Below are 15,251 nucleotides of genomic sequence, written 5' to 3'. Positions count from 1 at the left end.
TGGGCCATTCTGGCGCGGGTTACTAAAGAAAGCGCTTTTTAAATTCACCTGGCATCTCCCCTTCATTCGTGGGCGTAACGGAGACTGGGGCGTAGGTGTTTCGGCAAATGCGCGAATTGAAATGAAATCCGCTCCGCCTATCCACATGCTGTCTCCCGGAGAAAACAGCCGGGTACTCAATCTAAAACATCGATTGGTTATTTAGAAGGCGGCCTTTCTCTGTGATTTTTTTAACGATAAAAAATCTATATATGGCCGCAGAAATTAACACAAAGTTCTGATGAAAATTCATCCGTATATCATTCGGAGGAAGATTTACGCATGAGCACAGTCATTTAACTATGCAAATCCATGCAGGTGGTCCAAAATCTTGAAGGCTGAACCTGAAAGCACCATCAAACAACACCAATTGGTTTGATTCTGTCATCGCGAATTGCTTTTTGCCTTTTCAAAAACTCGACCAAAGGCTGAGGATAATTGTCTGCTGCTTAATGAACGCTCCGTAATAACAGGAAGAACTGAAATATCATTTTCACCTTCTGCCATCAATTACTCTTGAGAGCTCTTGGCATGTCAGAGATCAATTAATTGTAATGGGTTAATGCTTTCAAAACACCAGAGGTAACGTCCATGTATACAATTATACCGTGACCTCCAAATAATTAATTTGGAAACAAAATTAATACGCTTCAAATACAGCTCAAACCTCTTGTTTTTGTGTTGTCACTCCGGAAGAAAAATCTCTGACCTAAATCTAGGTCAACATGGTAATTAAATAGCTGGCCAAAAATAAAACATCTAGTGGTTGTTAATCCCACACACGTATTTTTCATGCGTGAAAGGGTTTGGAAACCAGAAACTACCATCTTACTTTAGCCGTTCATTTGAGAGCGCTCGCTAATTTTTAAGCTTTATATGTTCACGGTAGATTTAAATGATAATAGTAACTGCGTGGGCACTGAATAATTAGAATTGCATTGGGGAGATGAAGACCGACTGACCTCTATTAACTTCATCCATCAGTATGCGCCTTTGTCAGAAATATTCAGATCCAAATCGGCTAATTGACTTCAGCGCAACCCGCTGGAAATTGGACCAAGACAAAAAAATTTCCATTTTTTATGTGTTATTAAGGTAATGACGTTTTTCGCGAAACATTTATTAGTTTTAAAATCACTTAAGTTGACTAGAGTTGCAATATATTTTTCTTATTGTCACGATATGTAAATTAAACTGAATTTACTACTCTCACAAACAATCGCATCAGCTATATGCAACATTTTCATTTACACAATAATTAGATACCCACACGATTTATCGAGTAGCGTATCTGAAAAATGTATTCGTGTTCCATACACGAGAGTATTAAAAATGAAACAAGACGCATATATATATATATATATATATATATATATATATATATATATATATATATATATATATATATATATATATACACACACACACACACATATATACATACACATACACACACACATATATATGTGTGTGTGTTTGTGAAGCCTCTCAGCTTCTTACGCACAGCAGATAAATCCTATTGCAGATTCCCCTTGTCCCATTTTCATTGCAGAACTAGTATCCATAAATGAAAGCTAAGAAAATCATTCCAGGAATCATGTCCACGTTCCTCCGAAGGAATTTTCGTTTTTCTCTTTCACAACTTCATCTTTTGCGTAGGAATGGAGATATGTCTTCAAGTAGAAAGTCGTGCGTTCAAGTCACCGCACCTTGCACCCTCATTAGAGCTACCATAGTTCACTTTTTATCAAAGGTGCACGCTCTAACACACGGATGTTGCCTAAAAAGAACTCTAAGAGGATGCAAATCAACCGGATTCTCTCTCTAGAGTCCTCGTTAACCCTCTTAGTATGCCTCTTGATGGACTTTAGGCCGATTTAATCGACTGCCGGCTATAATCTTCGCTATTGCTTATAGGATAAAATTTCCGAAACATCACAGGTCTAGAATGCTGAATTAATTTAGTTTAGACACGGCAAGCATTGATTTATATTGTTTCGTGCCATTGAAAATTTCTCAAAAGTCATTTGTTCATGTTGCGAAACATTTTTAATCGGATAGCATCCATTTACCAATGTGGGCATATTTACGTGTATATTTTTTTCTTAATAAGAACTATGACTCAAGTGTAGTGTGACGGGAAAGAAATATTAGACTGCAAATGAGCTAAAGTATTGTTGGAGATAGTTTAACGTTCAGTCTCAGAAATTCATTACCTCCGATATTGCAAAATACTAAACGTACCCTGAACAGATGATTGGAGCAATTTAGTATGCTAAACCAATTGCAACAAATAAAAATGTAAAAAAGTGTTTTTAAATCACGAAAAACTAATATTGACAAATTACACGTATAGGGTTCTGAAATGAGTACATGAACATTTTATTTGTAATTACACAACCTGAGGACCATGAAGAAGCCTGAATTGTCATATGAGTTAGGTGTAATTAAGGAAAAACCGTAATTATCCACGTAACTTGAACATAAATAGTCATACCTATTCATTGATCACGATGTAATAGTTGTTTTAGAAGAAATAAATAAGAGTCGTCTAAATTAATATCGCCTAACTCATTTCTTGCGGAAAAATCGAGGGTTTCTCTTATTAATCGTCTGACATCGCACTTATATTGCACTGTGAACTGCACATACCCTACAGCGTTGGGCTATTAAGACTGAAAATGAAATAAAACGACTCTGATACAGACTGTTAGGTATCTCATCGGGGATGAATAAAATAGTATGTTCGAGGGATTAACTAAGTGAAAAATATTGTTCCTCCAAACCCCGAGATTATAGCCACGCAGAGAGAAGGTGCGGATGATTGATTCGATGGAATTTCTGATGAGCTATTCCTGCAAGTTTGCTTATTGTACAAAGAATCCGAAGAAATATAAAAATTATGAATATTTTAAGGCAAAAATAATCCAGCCATTACAACAGTGCTAAAAAGAAGAAAATATTTCGACTAATTACAGCCATAGTAAAAAATGTAAAAATGAAATTTATTCATAGAAGATCATTCTTCTTTGTTCAGCGAAGGCGGCATACCCTCCGAAACGTAAAAATATACGAGTCTTTTCTGTGCATGTCTATGCCTATATTGTCAACTGTGTATATATTATATACATTTTATATATATATATCCCCATGTATGTATACATGTATATGCCATACGTATGTACCACACGCAAATGTGTATACATATATGTAAACATATACACGCGTGTGTTTAAGGCCAAACTTTTTCATAATAGCAAAATTAAGATTAATGTTAATGTTGTTTTCAAACTAAATTTATCTATGTCAGGCTTCTTTAATATTTCATTCATATTCATATTTCAAATCTTCCGTTCATGTGCTCATATGAATATTATGTATTATGGATTTAGAATGCGCAATTATCTAAATGGTTGTTCTCAAGACATATCACCAAAGTCCTAAACACTGAAATGTATAATATAGCTTGAGATACTTCGAATCACGGAGCGTTTGCCGCAGCGAGAAAGCTGCGGCAAACGCTCTGGGCTTTTTATCTGTTTTATCTTTTAGCTTCAATCGCCCGGTTTCATTAACCAATAAGCAAGGACTTCCTCCCTGAGCTATGGAAATAATTGATACTCATGGAGATGTTTTTGATTCCCATTATATTAAATTTATTTGAAGGAATGAGTTTTATCAGTCGTTTATAGTCTTTCAGATCCCTCTTTAGAACGCATTCGGCGTAAATATTGTACCAATGCAACATCCATTAAATGTTTCTAATTTCTTTGAAAATTACTTACTACGCACCTGCTGTCTAGCTTTTGCAGGAAACCTTAATGTGGGATATTCATCCAATAGAAATAAGGAGTAACTACATCTGCAGATGTACTCAGAGATTTTAGTGTTGTTTAGTGCATATATTAATTTCCTGCCTTCTCAACATCCAAAATTCAAAAGACATTCATTTTCTCAGCAAAAGTAGTGGTCTTTACTAATTGTATGTACTTCTTTAATTGAGTGATGTAATGGAATAACCTTGGTTTCGATTAACCGGCGACCTTTGTTTGCATTTATTTGTTCAGGTGATCGTCCGTGAAACATGAAAATGGAGGCTCCAGACCGGAATGGGGCAAGAGTGGTCAATTTTGTGCTACTTGTGCTTGATAAGGGACATCGTTCCAATCTGGAATAAGCATTCGCGAGAAACTTCAAGTTGAAAGCCACCTTTGACGAGGTGTCAATAGCAACTTAGGGCAATGGCCGCAAAAACCAAATCCAATGGAAGTCTGCATCGACGACCAAGCAAACGAAAATCCTGCCTGCGGTGTCTGCGTAGTCTGTCGAGTGTTCGATAAAATATTCACCCTCGGAATCGTCCACTCTTTTTCATTTTTGAGTAACGGACCTCGTGATTTCGAAAAGCCCTGCGGATTTCCGAACTCGCGGGGGCGTCGGGACACTCAGAACGGGCGTTGAATGCAAGCACACGGGGAATCAGTTGGAGTAGTTCCAAACAAGAATATTTATCGGCATTTTGTATATCTTAGCACTGCTGTGTTAACTATTACGGGCTCAATGCATAGTATACCTACATAACGATAGCGCCTTGACAAGTGTGAGAAGTCACTGTAACGCATTACAGGTCCAGCAGCTGAAAATGGAGACAGGACGTCAAGAAGCATTATTTCATTGATATTTTATGACTGATTGATATCAGATTATATTAAAGTTTTAGAATGGTAGTGTAATTTTTTGGATCCTCCAATGGTTGTAACGGAGAAATGAGCTTTCTTATCAAAAGAAGTGGGTCTGAAACTAACCATACAAAGGTACTGAAGGACTTTTGATATCACGAAATATCCTGATAATCATGTATTGGTAACAATAACTCCAATGAAAGGACCCATATCAAATATTCCTCTGTGATTCCTCTGTTCGCGATTTTGTGCCGAGTAATTTGGTTTCGAAACATTTCTCTGTTGTCTGTTTTTCATTTATATCCACAACTTATAGTCTTTTTAGGCAATATATTATTACAGTTTCCTATCATATTATCCGTAATACACACAGATTTGAAAAATGTATTGTTGATATTTTAAACCGACGTGGAGATTTCAACGGCAGTAAACGGAGACCCCCTTAGTATGAGTATCTAAAAGATATACGCTCATTTCTTACCTCTTTTGTTAGTCGTAACTTTTGTGTGCTAACTTTAATATAAAATGCATGAAATAGTTTTTGAGTTTGAAATTAACCTGAGAAATCAGATTTATTCAGCAATGATACAACGGTAAGTACAGAGGCATTTCTCATAAATTACTATGGTGAAATGCTATGACTTATACTATCAATTTTCAATGTGATGAATCGTTAAATTATCCTGGAAATTGTAACTTTTATGAAGAAAAGTAATTTTATGATTTCAATTACGGATATCATCGTTATTTACAGTATTGGCATGCTTTTCTCTTATTTCCTGCATTGATACGAGTCCCTGAAAAACCGGGAAGTGCATGACAAGCTATTGCGATATGATATTCACCATCCTCAATAACTCTTAACATTAAGTGACACTTTGGTATTAGGTACGATAAGGTCTCATTAAATGCAGGTTAGCTCAAAAGGTCACTGAGGCCAAGTCGAGAAATGTGTGACCGACTCAGCGATCTACTCTTATGGGTGCGATTTAGTGCAATTTCCTTTGGCTTACCATATTAGCATGAGAAACGGACGATTATCTCAACATGCTGCGTACTTTATTTCATTTCGATTGAAAATGTTTCAAACTGGGCTGCAGTAATTTACTAGCCCACCACTGGACATTCCCAGGCTATAGGAACTATTAACTACTAACCATTTGAATGAATGAACTAGGGTCTAGCATCGGGGCTGCGACATCTAGGATTAATATCCCTTTGAACTCGTGATGGTTGCCCGGTGCCCAGTTTTGTTGCTTTAGGTACTAACCTTTATTTTTCCGACCACCATTTTACGCCATATTAATGCATGAAAGCAATGGCTTGTCTGTTAGTATTTGCAATTTGAGTGTTTTTATCCACTGGGGACCGCGACTGAAGGTCGCATTATTGTTGCTCAATGATTTCGTAAGTGTTAATTGTATATACCTGGGGTTGCTACCGGTTTTTAATTAGAATTACTTGGATTCTTAACCAGTTGCTGGTGCCAATTATTTTTCCTAATTAACAGAAACTAGAAAAAATGTATAACACAAGATATTGATATTAATGTGCCGGTAACTAATTATCTCGCTCCAGACAGACATTCTGCATTTTATTCAAATGCTAGAATGGCATGTTTAGTGAACGGAGGTTATTTGTCCGGCCACAGTATTTTTTTCAACAAAGTGTGTTCGACTCACGTGGCGATGGGCTTGGAGTCGACGTCGTAGATCGCCTCGATGCTCTCCTTCCGGGCGAGGGCCCTCCTCAGGGCATCCTCCACGCTCACCACGCCCTCTCGCACTCGCTTCTCCCACGCCTCCCACCGCCATTCCCCGCCCTTCTTCCGGCCGCCCTCGCCGGCCCTGCCCCCGTCCTCCTCCCCCTTCACCCCCTCGACAGACCCTCCCCCCTTGTCCTGCTTCGGCTTCCCCGCTGTCGTTCTGCACTGTTGTGACTGTAGTGGCTGGCCACCGGCGGTCTGCTTCCTCTTGCTCTTCCGCTGCTGCTCCGCCGTCGGCACCTCGGACCCTCCTCCTTCCGCCGCTTTCTTCCTGCACCCATGCCTCCGTCCTCCCGCCGCTGCCGCCGAACCCCTGTGAGGGTGGTGGTGGTGGCCGGCGGGGGAGGAGCCGGACGGCCGCCTCTGGTCGTCTCCCCCGCGGGCGGAGGCACAGATCATCGCGGTGACGGACGCACTCGCTCTTGACACGGGAAGAAAAGAGTTGCCGGGAATGCGGCCAACTGCCCCAACTTAATTCGTGGCTGAGCAGTGGGAAGGGGGTGGCGGAGGAGGGGTTGGGAAGAGTGGTCAGGAGGTAGCGGCACTTGCGGGCACCCGAAATGCTGAGGAAGACCACACGGCGCAAGTTTCAGTCCGACCTGCGATCGAATCTACCGCGGGCGAACGACGCTCCAAGCCCCCGCCTTCCTCAGTTTCCCTCCTCTCTTCAGCACCGAGTGTCCGGGCGAACGAGCCTCCACGGGGTGGGTCGTCCCTCTCCGGTGATCGCCTACCACCTCCAGGAAGTCTCTCTCTCTCGCGCGTGTTGCGCGCGCCGGGCCCCGTGGATCCCCGCGACCGTTGGAAGCTGATCGAGGGCTGTCGCCAAGCAACGCACACGCACTCGAGCGCTCTTTCCGCAAAGCGTCCGACGAAGAGGGACAGATCCCCGGGAGACGAGGACCAGTGCGCTCAGTCAGTCGCTCGCTCGCTCGCCCGCCCCAACGTGCGCCAAAGCGATGAGTGAGTGGGAAGTGTTTGAGGCGCTGCGGAGAGGGATGGGGGGGCGGAAGGGGGAGGGGAAGGGAGGTGGTGGTGGGTGAGAAGGAGAGGAGGAAACGGCGAGTGAGGCCCCTTTCTGCCGCCCACGCGTCCTCTCCGGAGGGATGCCCTAGACGGCGCTCTCTCTCGTCGGCGTCGGGGCGAGTGGGAAGCAGCAGTCCACTCACTCGCCCCCCCCCTCCCCCCACTCCTTCCTCCTCTCCCTCGACTTCCCCGCCCTCCCACTCCCTCCCGTCCCCTCCGACCGCCCTCCTCCTCCTCCGTCTTTCTTTGGCCAAGAAACGGAGATACTTGTCCGCGCGGGACACAGACGCGTTCGTTTTTCCTCTCTCTCTCTCTCCATCCACTTCGCTCTCCCTTCATTCCGAACAACAGACTTCTCCGATCGCCTTCTCCCTCCCCGTCTCTCCAAGGCCCACCGAAGACGGCGTCATCACAAGCTCCCCCACTCTCCCCTCCTCGTCTTCTTCTTCAACATCTCCCCCCCCCATACCTTTGCCTTCCCCCACCCCCTTTAGAGGACTCCAATGGCTTCGCCATCGCCCTTAACTCTATTATCCACTCCTCTTCCCACAAAAACCTCCTCTCATTCCTCCTAACTTCCCCTCCCGATTCGCCTTCACCCCGCCAGTTCCGATTCTCCTCCACTCGCTCTCTTCCCAAGCGTTTTACGAGCAGACGGGATCGGTACTAATACACGTGTTCAACGTCTCTTGTCTTCCATGTCTTCACCTCGTGCAAGCAGACCTTCCCCCAAAGTAATATTCCTCCCTCTCTTCACCCCAGACTCCTTACCCCTTGCATCAAGCTGACAGCGTTCATACAAATTATTCCCTCGGATGCGGACCTCCACTGCCGAGGCCCGATGCCTTTGGCTCCAGTGGTGGGAAACCAAACACTTAAAAGGGCTGTGTTTAGGCTCCATTTATCTTTAACGGCGATACTGAATTTGTTCCTTGCTGAGGACAATCAAAAAAGTGTCTTTCTGCTCTGTGATTGGCCCTTGTTCAGCGGCCCTTGTCCTTTCCTTTAAGTTTTCGGGCATTTGAGAGTCTTGAAAATCTCGAGTTGGCTTTGGTCCAAATTGTTCGCAGAACAATGAATAAAAAATGTTCATCCAAAAAAGAATTTAGGATAAAAAAGTGAAAAAAATGCCAAGGTTATTGCGGGATCAGTGTTTGAAATTACATCCGAAGGCTTAGTATGCAAGGATGTTTTTAACGTTTCTCTAGCTAATATATTTCTTACGTAAAAACGGTAACGAGACTTCAACTCTATGATAAAAATTAAATTCTCTCCCTCCAAGCCATTTCTAATGCCAACTCCGTAAATCTGTTTTGAAGACCATACCCCAAGGCCTTACTCCAACATCATATTCTGTATCCTTTCCTGCTCCTTTACCCGATGACCCTTACTATTCCTACTGTTTTCTGTTCTACTCAGACTTTTGCCATCTCAATCCTTCTTCCCCTCGAACAACCACCCCCCACCCCACGGTGGCCTATTCGCCATGTTTCCCCACGCGCGGATTCAGGAAGGGGTCGTTCGTTTCGCGAAGGACGCCACGTTCCCGGATACCTTTTTGGAGGAAGAATGAAGCTAAATGGAAATAAGGGTTCCCATTCAAGGCCGATTGAATATCTATCGTGAATGGTATAAGGAGCAGAAATTGCGGAATTATGCTCTACTTAGCTTAATGAGGCACTCCGACTTGGACGCCTGCGTAACTCTTTTGGAATTATCGGAAAATGTTTTTCGGAAACGATTTTACTGATAATGAATTTGACCACCACGACGGAAATAATTGTAATTCTCAGTATTTTTTTGGTGTCTTTGAATAATCGTTAAAGTCCGTTTCGCTACCATTTGGGGCTATTTACAATGTTAGTGATAGGACACCAGCAACTTCTTCACTAAAAATATTCAGCAAAATTTATTTTAAAAAAGTTCTTAAATTGCCGCACTGAATGATAGAATTGAGTCTAAGATACGTATTATAATTGATGGATCCTGGATCTAAACTATCGAGTACGATTACAATGAAATGTTTCAGGGTGTATAGAAAATGAAATTTGAGATAAAGCAATGCGAAACTCGTTCCATTCCTCACCAGAACGACTCTCCTTAGATTAAACTCAATTCGGTTGTCTCTTCCTCGCAAAAGCACTGTCAATTGCGTTAATCTTCCAATATTCCCCGAAGGGCTTATTGAAGAAATTTTATATGCTCTGTCCAATCGTCATCACTGTATAATCACTTATTTCCAAGCGCCCGAACACTCCCTAATACCCTGCCCACGTGGCGGCACAAGAGAGTATGACGTAAAATTAGAGTTAGATTTCCATTGACTCTGCTCTTTTCATTTCTGTTGCTGTCCGTCACACAGTACCGCGTGTAGGCATTTTCCGATTAAGTATGCGTTTTAACCATTTCCATCAATTACTTTTCTTGTCAGAAGACATTGCCCTTGCGGAATACCTTCATTTGCCTTCGCTGTCTTCATCACTATACTCTTTTTACTTCTTCTCTTATTATATTACTTGTTACGGGTACGATAAAAAATATGCGTCTAAGGGACTCAGAATACGAGGAGTCTCGTTAGATCCCCAAAAAGTGGCCCGATAAAGAGTGAATGAAATGTTACTCTTAAAATCGTTTACCTCTTGGTTGGTCATTATTCATGCGATCCATTCAATCGTTAAATTTTATTACTTTTTTGTTGGACGTAGCTAAGAAACGCAGCGGTATTAAGTCTGTGCTCATACAAAACCTACTTTAAACGCTAGACTACGAAATGAAAATCATAATTACTTGGTGGAGGAAGAATTGCTTTTTTTACAACTGACAGCTTACTCAAAGGCACACAGAGTTTGAATCACCCTAATTAATCATGAAAGGATCTTATTGAATGGCTTAATTGCTTATAGTGATGTGCCCTCAGGCATTACGTATGCAGTACGGCCAAAACGCTCCTCTATAATAACCTCAATTTTCAGATGCATTAAATTTTTCATTTTATCATTTTAAGTTTTTTTTCAATGTTAACTCACTCCTGATTATTAATGAAGTTCATTTTTCACCTTAGAATAACTGTAAATATTTTCCAGTTGGGAGCAATTGCACGAACAAGATAATCATATATTATTCACACATGCTAGTGATTAAAACGATTCTAAAGTGACTTCTTCTATGGTCCAACAGTCTTGTTTCTTTTTGGTTTTAAGTCAAATAATCACTCCACCCTTTCTTAAATCTCAAATATGTTAATTCTATCGCTGTATTAATTTCCCGTAATAGTGGTATTTCCTTCCCTTTGAATGAAAGAAGTTCGTTCCATGCCAATTTAGAAAACAAAAACAAACCCGCCAGAGCGTCTATTACGCGTCAATTCGAAGGATGGATTGCGTACTTTGTTTTTGCACAACCACCGCAATTTACAGGTCCACAACTCTAGCCAAAAACCAAAAGGTGCTAAATTTCGAGAACATAATCGCCTTTTCGCACGGAACCTGTACATCTAAAAGTGCTATAAAAGACCCACAGGCTCTTATGGCGTGGGCATTCAGTTGGGAACAGTTGCATTTTCCACCATGCGTCAATCGAGAAATGCGATTGATTACCAATATATATATATACTGGTATAAATATCTTCGAAATTTCTGCAATGGCTGATCCAAAGACATTCGCCAGCAAATTTTAGACCCTGAAGAGGCATACTGCCTATAACAGGGCTTCCTTGTCAGTTGTACAATGCTGTTATAACTCTGTTATATTTATCTGTTAAATGTCTATATTTATTGTTACCTCTGTACAACTACTTGGAAAAATAAACACCTTTTTGAATTGAATTGAATTGAATTGAAATCTTCGAAATAGAACGCTCTTCGGCGACGCACAAGTATATAAAAACACAGATATAGATTTTTAAAACATAGACACACAAAGAAAGGACACTCACATATGTACGAGGGTCATCCGGAAAGTAGTACCCGTTCGTGAAATAAAGACACAAAAGTAAATATTAACAAACATAAAAAATTTTATTTGAAAGAGGATACTTTAAACTACTTCTCAACATAATCTCCAAGCAAATTAAGGCATTTGTCATAACGTGTGACAAGTTTCTGTATTCCTGCTGCATAGTCCTTCGCCGCCAGCTCATTGAGATACGCGAGGGACCCATCTTGCACAAATTTTTGCATAATGCAGATGGTGTTTAACAATTTCATGAACAATTGTTCGAGAAACATTGGGAAAATGCTCACAGATGTCATCAATTGTGACGCGCCGATCGTTCCTCACGAATTCGTCACCAGTTGGTCTGTAATGACAGACGGTCTCTCCGAACGCTCATCGTCGTGTGTGTTCCCCCTCCCCATGTTGAAGTTGCGACACCACCGCCGAACAGACGACTCGTCCATTACATTGTCTCCATACACCTTCTTTAATTGGCGATGAATATCACATGGGCGAACGTTTCTTGCATTGAGGAATTTAATCACTGCCCTCACTTCACAACTGGCGGCGTTCTCAATTTTTTTAAACATTGTAAACAATCACAGAAACAACACAGGCAATGCTAGCGTCACGCAACTTGGCTCAGAGAAGGCAGACAAGCCACTGAAGCTATCTGACCTCGTCCAGCGGCTACTCGCGTCGTCAGCACTTCATGCGGCACGAACGGGTACTACTTTCCGGATGACCCTCGTAGTTTTCGCGTTTCGGCTGCACGACCGTCATCATTAGATCCTGATGATGACGGTCGTGTCGTCGAAACGTCAAAACTACATATGTGACCGTCCATTCTTTATGTTTCTATGTTTAAAACATCCATATTTGTGTTTTTATATAATAAATGCCAATAAGCCTCTCTGAGCACCTGCAGCTCCACCCATGCTATGTGATATTTCGGGTAACAGATCTTCCTGGGAAACCATAACCGGCACGGGGAAAAGAACATGCCACCTTATGAGTGGATTTCACACGCTGTTGGGCTTAGTACTGGGTGAATTCTATCATCACATATCAAATCGACCTTCGTGTTGATTACTGTGATTATATATATATATATATATATATATATATATATATATATATACACACACACATATATATATATATATATATATATACACACACATATATATATATATACATATATACACACACACACACACATATATATATATATATATATATATATATATATATATATATATATATATATATATATATATATGTGTGTGTGTGTGTGTGTGTGTGTGGATCGCGGTAGTCCAGGGGGTAGAGTGTTGGGCTACTGACCGGAGGGTCCCGGGTTCGATTCCCGGGCAACTCTCTGGGCACCTGCACCTCTACCGGCAGATTTTCCGGGTACCAGATCTTCCTGGGAAACCATAACCGGCACAAGGAAAGGAACTGGCCCCCCTACCCTGATGTGTAGGGCCCTCACCTGCCAAACCGACCTTCGGCTTGATTACTGTGTTTATGGTTTTTTAAAAGTTATATATACATATATATACACATATATATACACATATATATACACATATATATACATATATATGTAATTTAAACGGAGAAGCCCCCCGCTCCCTCCCACACTCCCTCAGGAGGCTTACTCACCTTCCCCATTCCCCCCCCCCCCGGTCCTCCGCTCCCCATTGTTTCTCCATCTTTCTCTTTCCGTCCGCCCGTCTCTCCCACATATCCGCCGCTCTTTTTTAAATCTCTTCGTCCTCACCAACTAACTGCCTCTTTCCGTCCTTTCCCTTCCTTCCTCCCACTCTCCTTCAACCCCCCCCCCCTCAAACCCATTCACCTCCTCTCCTTCTTCCGATCCATCCTGTTCCCTCACCTCCCTCTCTCCCCTTCCCCCCCGTCCCTCTCCTCGCGAGGACCGGACCCAGGTGAGTTTTAGATAGCGTGGGCAAGGTCAAATGGTCGTTTTTTCACCAAACTATAAGAAGTCACTCGATATAATAATACATTCAAGAACGAATTGTCGGGACGAATTGGTGGAATGGCACTAAAATAGTTCCCCCCTCCTTGTTTCTACATGGAATTCTTGCCAACACGGCTTCAATTCTATTAATTGGTCTTCTTTTTTATTTGTCTCCACAATTACTTTGAAAAGAGTCAATAAATGCCGATGTAAATGACATAACTGACAAAAAGTCAAGTGAATCGATACATCCAATGCGTGGAAAATTTCAAACATAGTATTTAGTAATATACAAAACGTGATGATTTCGAATTTTAAAATATTGTAATAACTTGCTCTTTCCTACGGAAAAGGTGATCAGGGCGTGAGTTCACTCCAGGACGCGGATAAACCAGCCCCAGGCGGGAGTATGTTGTATCTATGAGTGTTCCTGTCCTGCGAGAGTTTATATTAATTCGGTCCCGGCGTGGGATTAATCTCCCCTTAAGGCGCTGGTTGTGATCGGGACCTTTTATTGTAGACTCATTTACGGAGTTCCCAAAATAATCTGATGACGAACCACGAATAGGCAGTGTTTTTGAAACAGGTGGTCGTCACCGACGATGAATTCATTTTTCCTAAACAACCAAAGCAAATGAGATTGTTATCTGCCTCTCCTCCCATATGCTTTGAACCCTGGCGTGCACTTCAATTTTTCCGTATTTTGAGCTTTCCTCGAGCTTAATTCTGCACGCGAGGTGTCAAATTTGATATACATAATTATTACAGCCATAGATATTATCCCCATTTATCTATTGACATTAGGTCTTAAATATTTTTTCTTTGTCGCTTGGCCATTTGAAATACAATATTCATGGCAGAACCATAGTTGGTACTAAGTCGAACATGAAAAAAGTGCGTCTAGAAAATGCAATAAAAGTTTAAATGTAATTAATGACAGGACAGTGGAATACATTGTGTGTATGTATGTACAAGTATATATATATGTATATTTATAAACTTGGACAGCAATAAACAATATAAGAACACATAAAAAGAACACTCACACGTTATCTTTTGATAATTTCGATGGAATTAAGCTCCGTCTTATATATATATATATATATATATATATATATATATATATATATATATATGTATAGATAAAATATATACTTATGTATAGTCTTACTTGAAGAAGGCCAAAAGCTAAAATAATCTACAATGTGAGTGTCCTTTTAAGTGTTAACTATTTTATTGGTGTTCTGTTGTGCCGTCCAAATGTTATATTGCTCTTTTTAGTGCTTCAACATCATCGATATATATATATATATACTTATTTATTTAATGTATATTGCTTATTGCTCCATCATCAGGGGCATACTCATCGCCATTGCTTTTGATTACGAACATTTGAATTAAAAAACACACATTTTTGGGGCGAAATATTTAGTTCGAACATCCACATTTCTCTATAAATTGAAGAAAGGCAGACGTCAAAAACCCGGTGGCTATTGGTGCATCATCATGTTTTCTTGTCTTTAGTCTTAAGAATAAAATATTGAGACGAAATACAATCAATTATAGTAATGTATTCCTCAATAGTAATGTATTCTCTCTGTATTGGGATGCAAGAAGGGTATTCGATTGCAAGATTCGAGAGTCGTAATTTTATGAGGAAAGATAAATTAGTTTTGACTCTCCCTTCTGAAGAAATATTGATAATTGGCTGTTATAATAGTACTATAGTTTTGTGGAATATTTCAGTCGAGGCCTGCATAATAAAATCAAACGGATACGCATAGTGTTATCGCGACGAGTTTCCTGCAAGGCCGTGGGC

The 15,251-nt window shown here is 41.0% G+C and overlaps 1 protein-coding gene across 1 annotated transcript in view; it reads right to left on the bottom strand.

Annotated features, from left to right (window-relative positions):
* The window catches only part of LOC139692063 (uncharacterized), a 33,301-nt gene extending 26,416 nt beyond the window's left edge, over positions 1-6,885 (bottom strand). The window contains exon 1 of the mRNA XM_071590091.1: positions 6,404-6,885. Within this exon, the coding sequence (XP_071446192.1) occupies positions 6,404-6,885 (482 nt within the window). The remainder of the gene's footprint in view (positions 1-6,403) is intronic.
* Between the last annotated feature and the right edge of the window lie 8,366 nt (positions 6,886-15,251).

This window comes from Hetaerina americana, unplaced genomic scaffold (assembly GCF_022747635.1).
Source record: "Hetaerina americana unplaced genomic scaffold, ioHetAmer1.1.p SCAF_4, whole genome shotgun sequence".
NCBI classification, from domain to species: Eukaryota; Metazoa; Arthropoda; class Insecta; order Odonata; family Calopterygidae; genus Hetaerina; species Hetaerina americana.
This window is presented reverse-complemented; position numbering and strand designations above follow the sequence as displayed.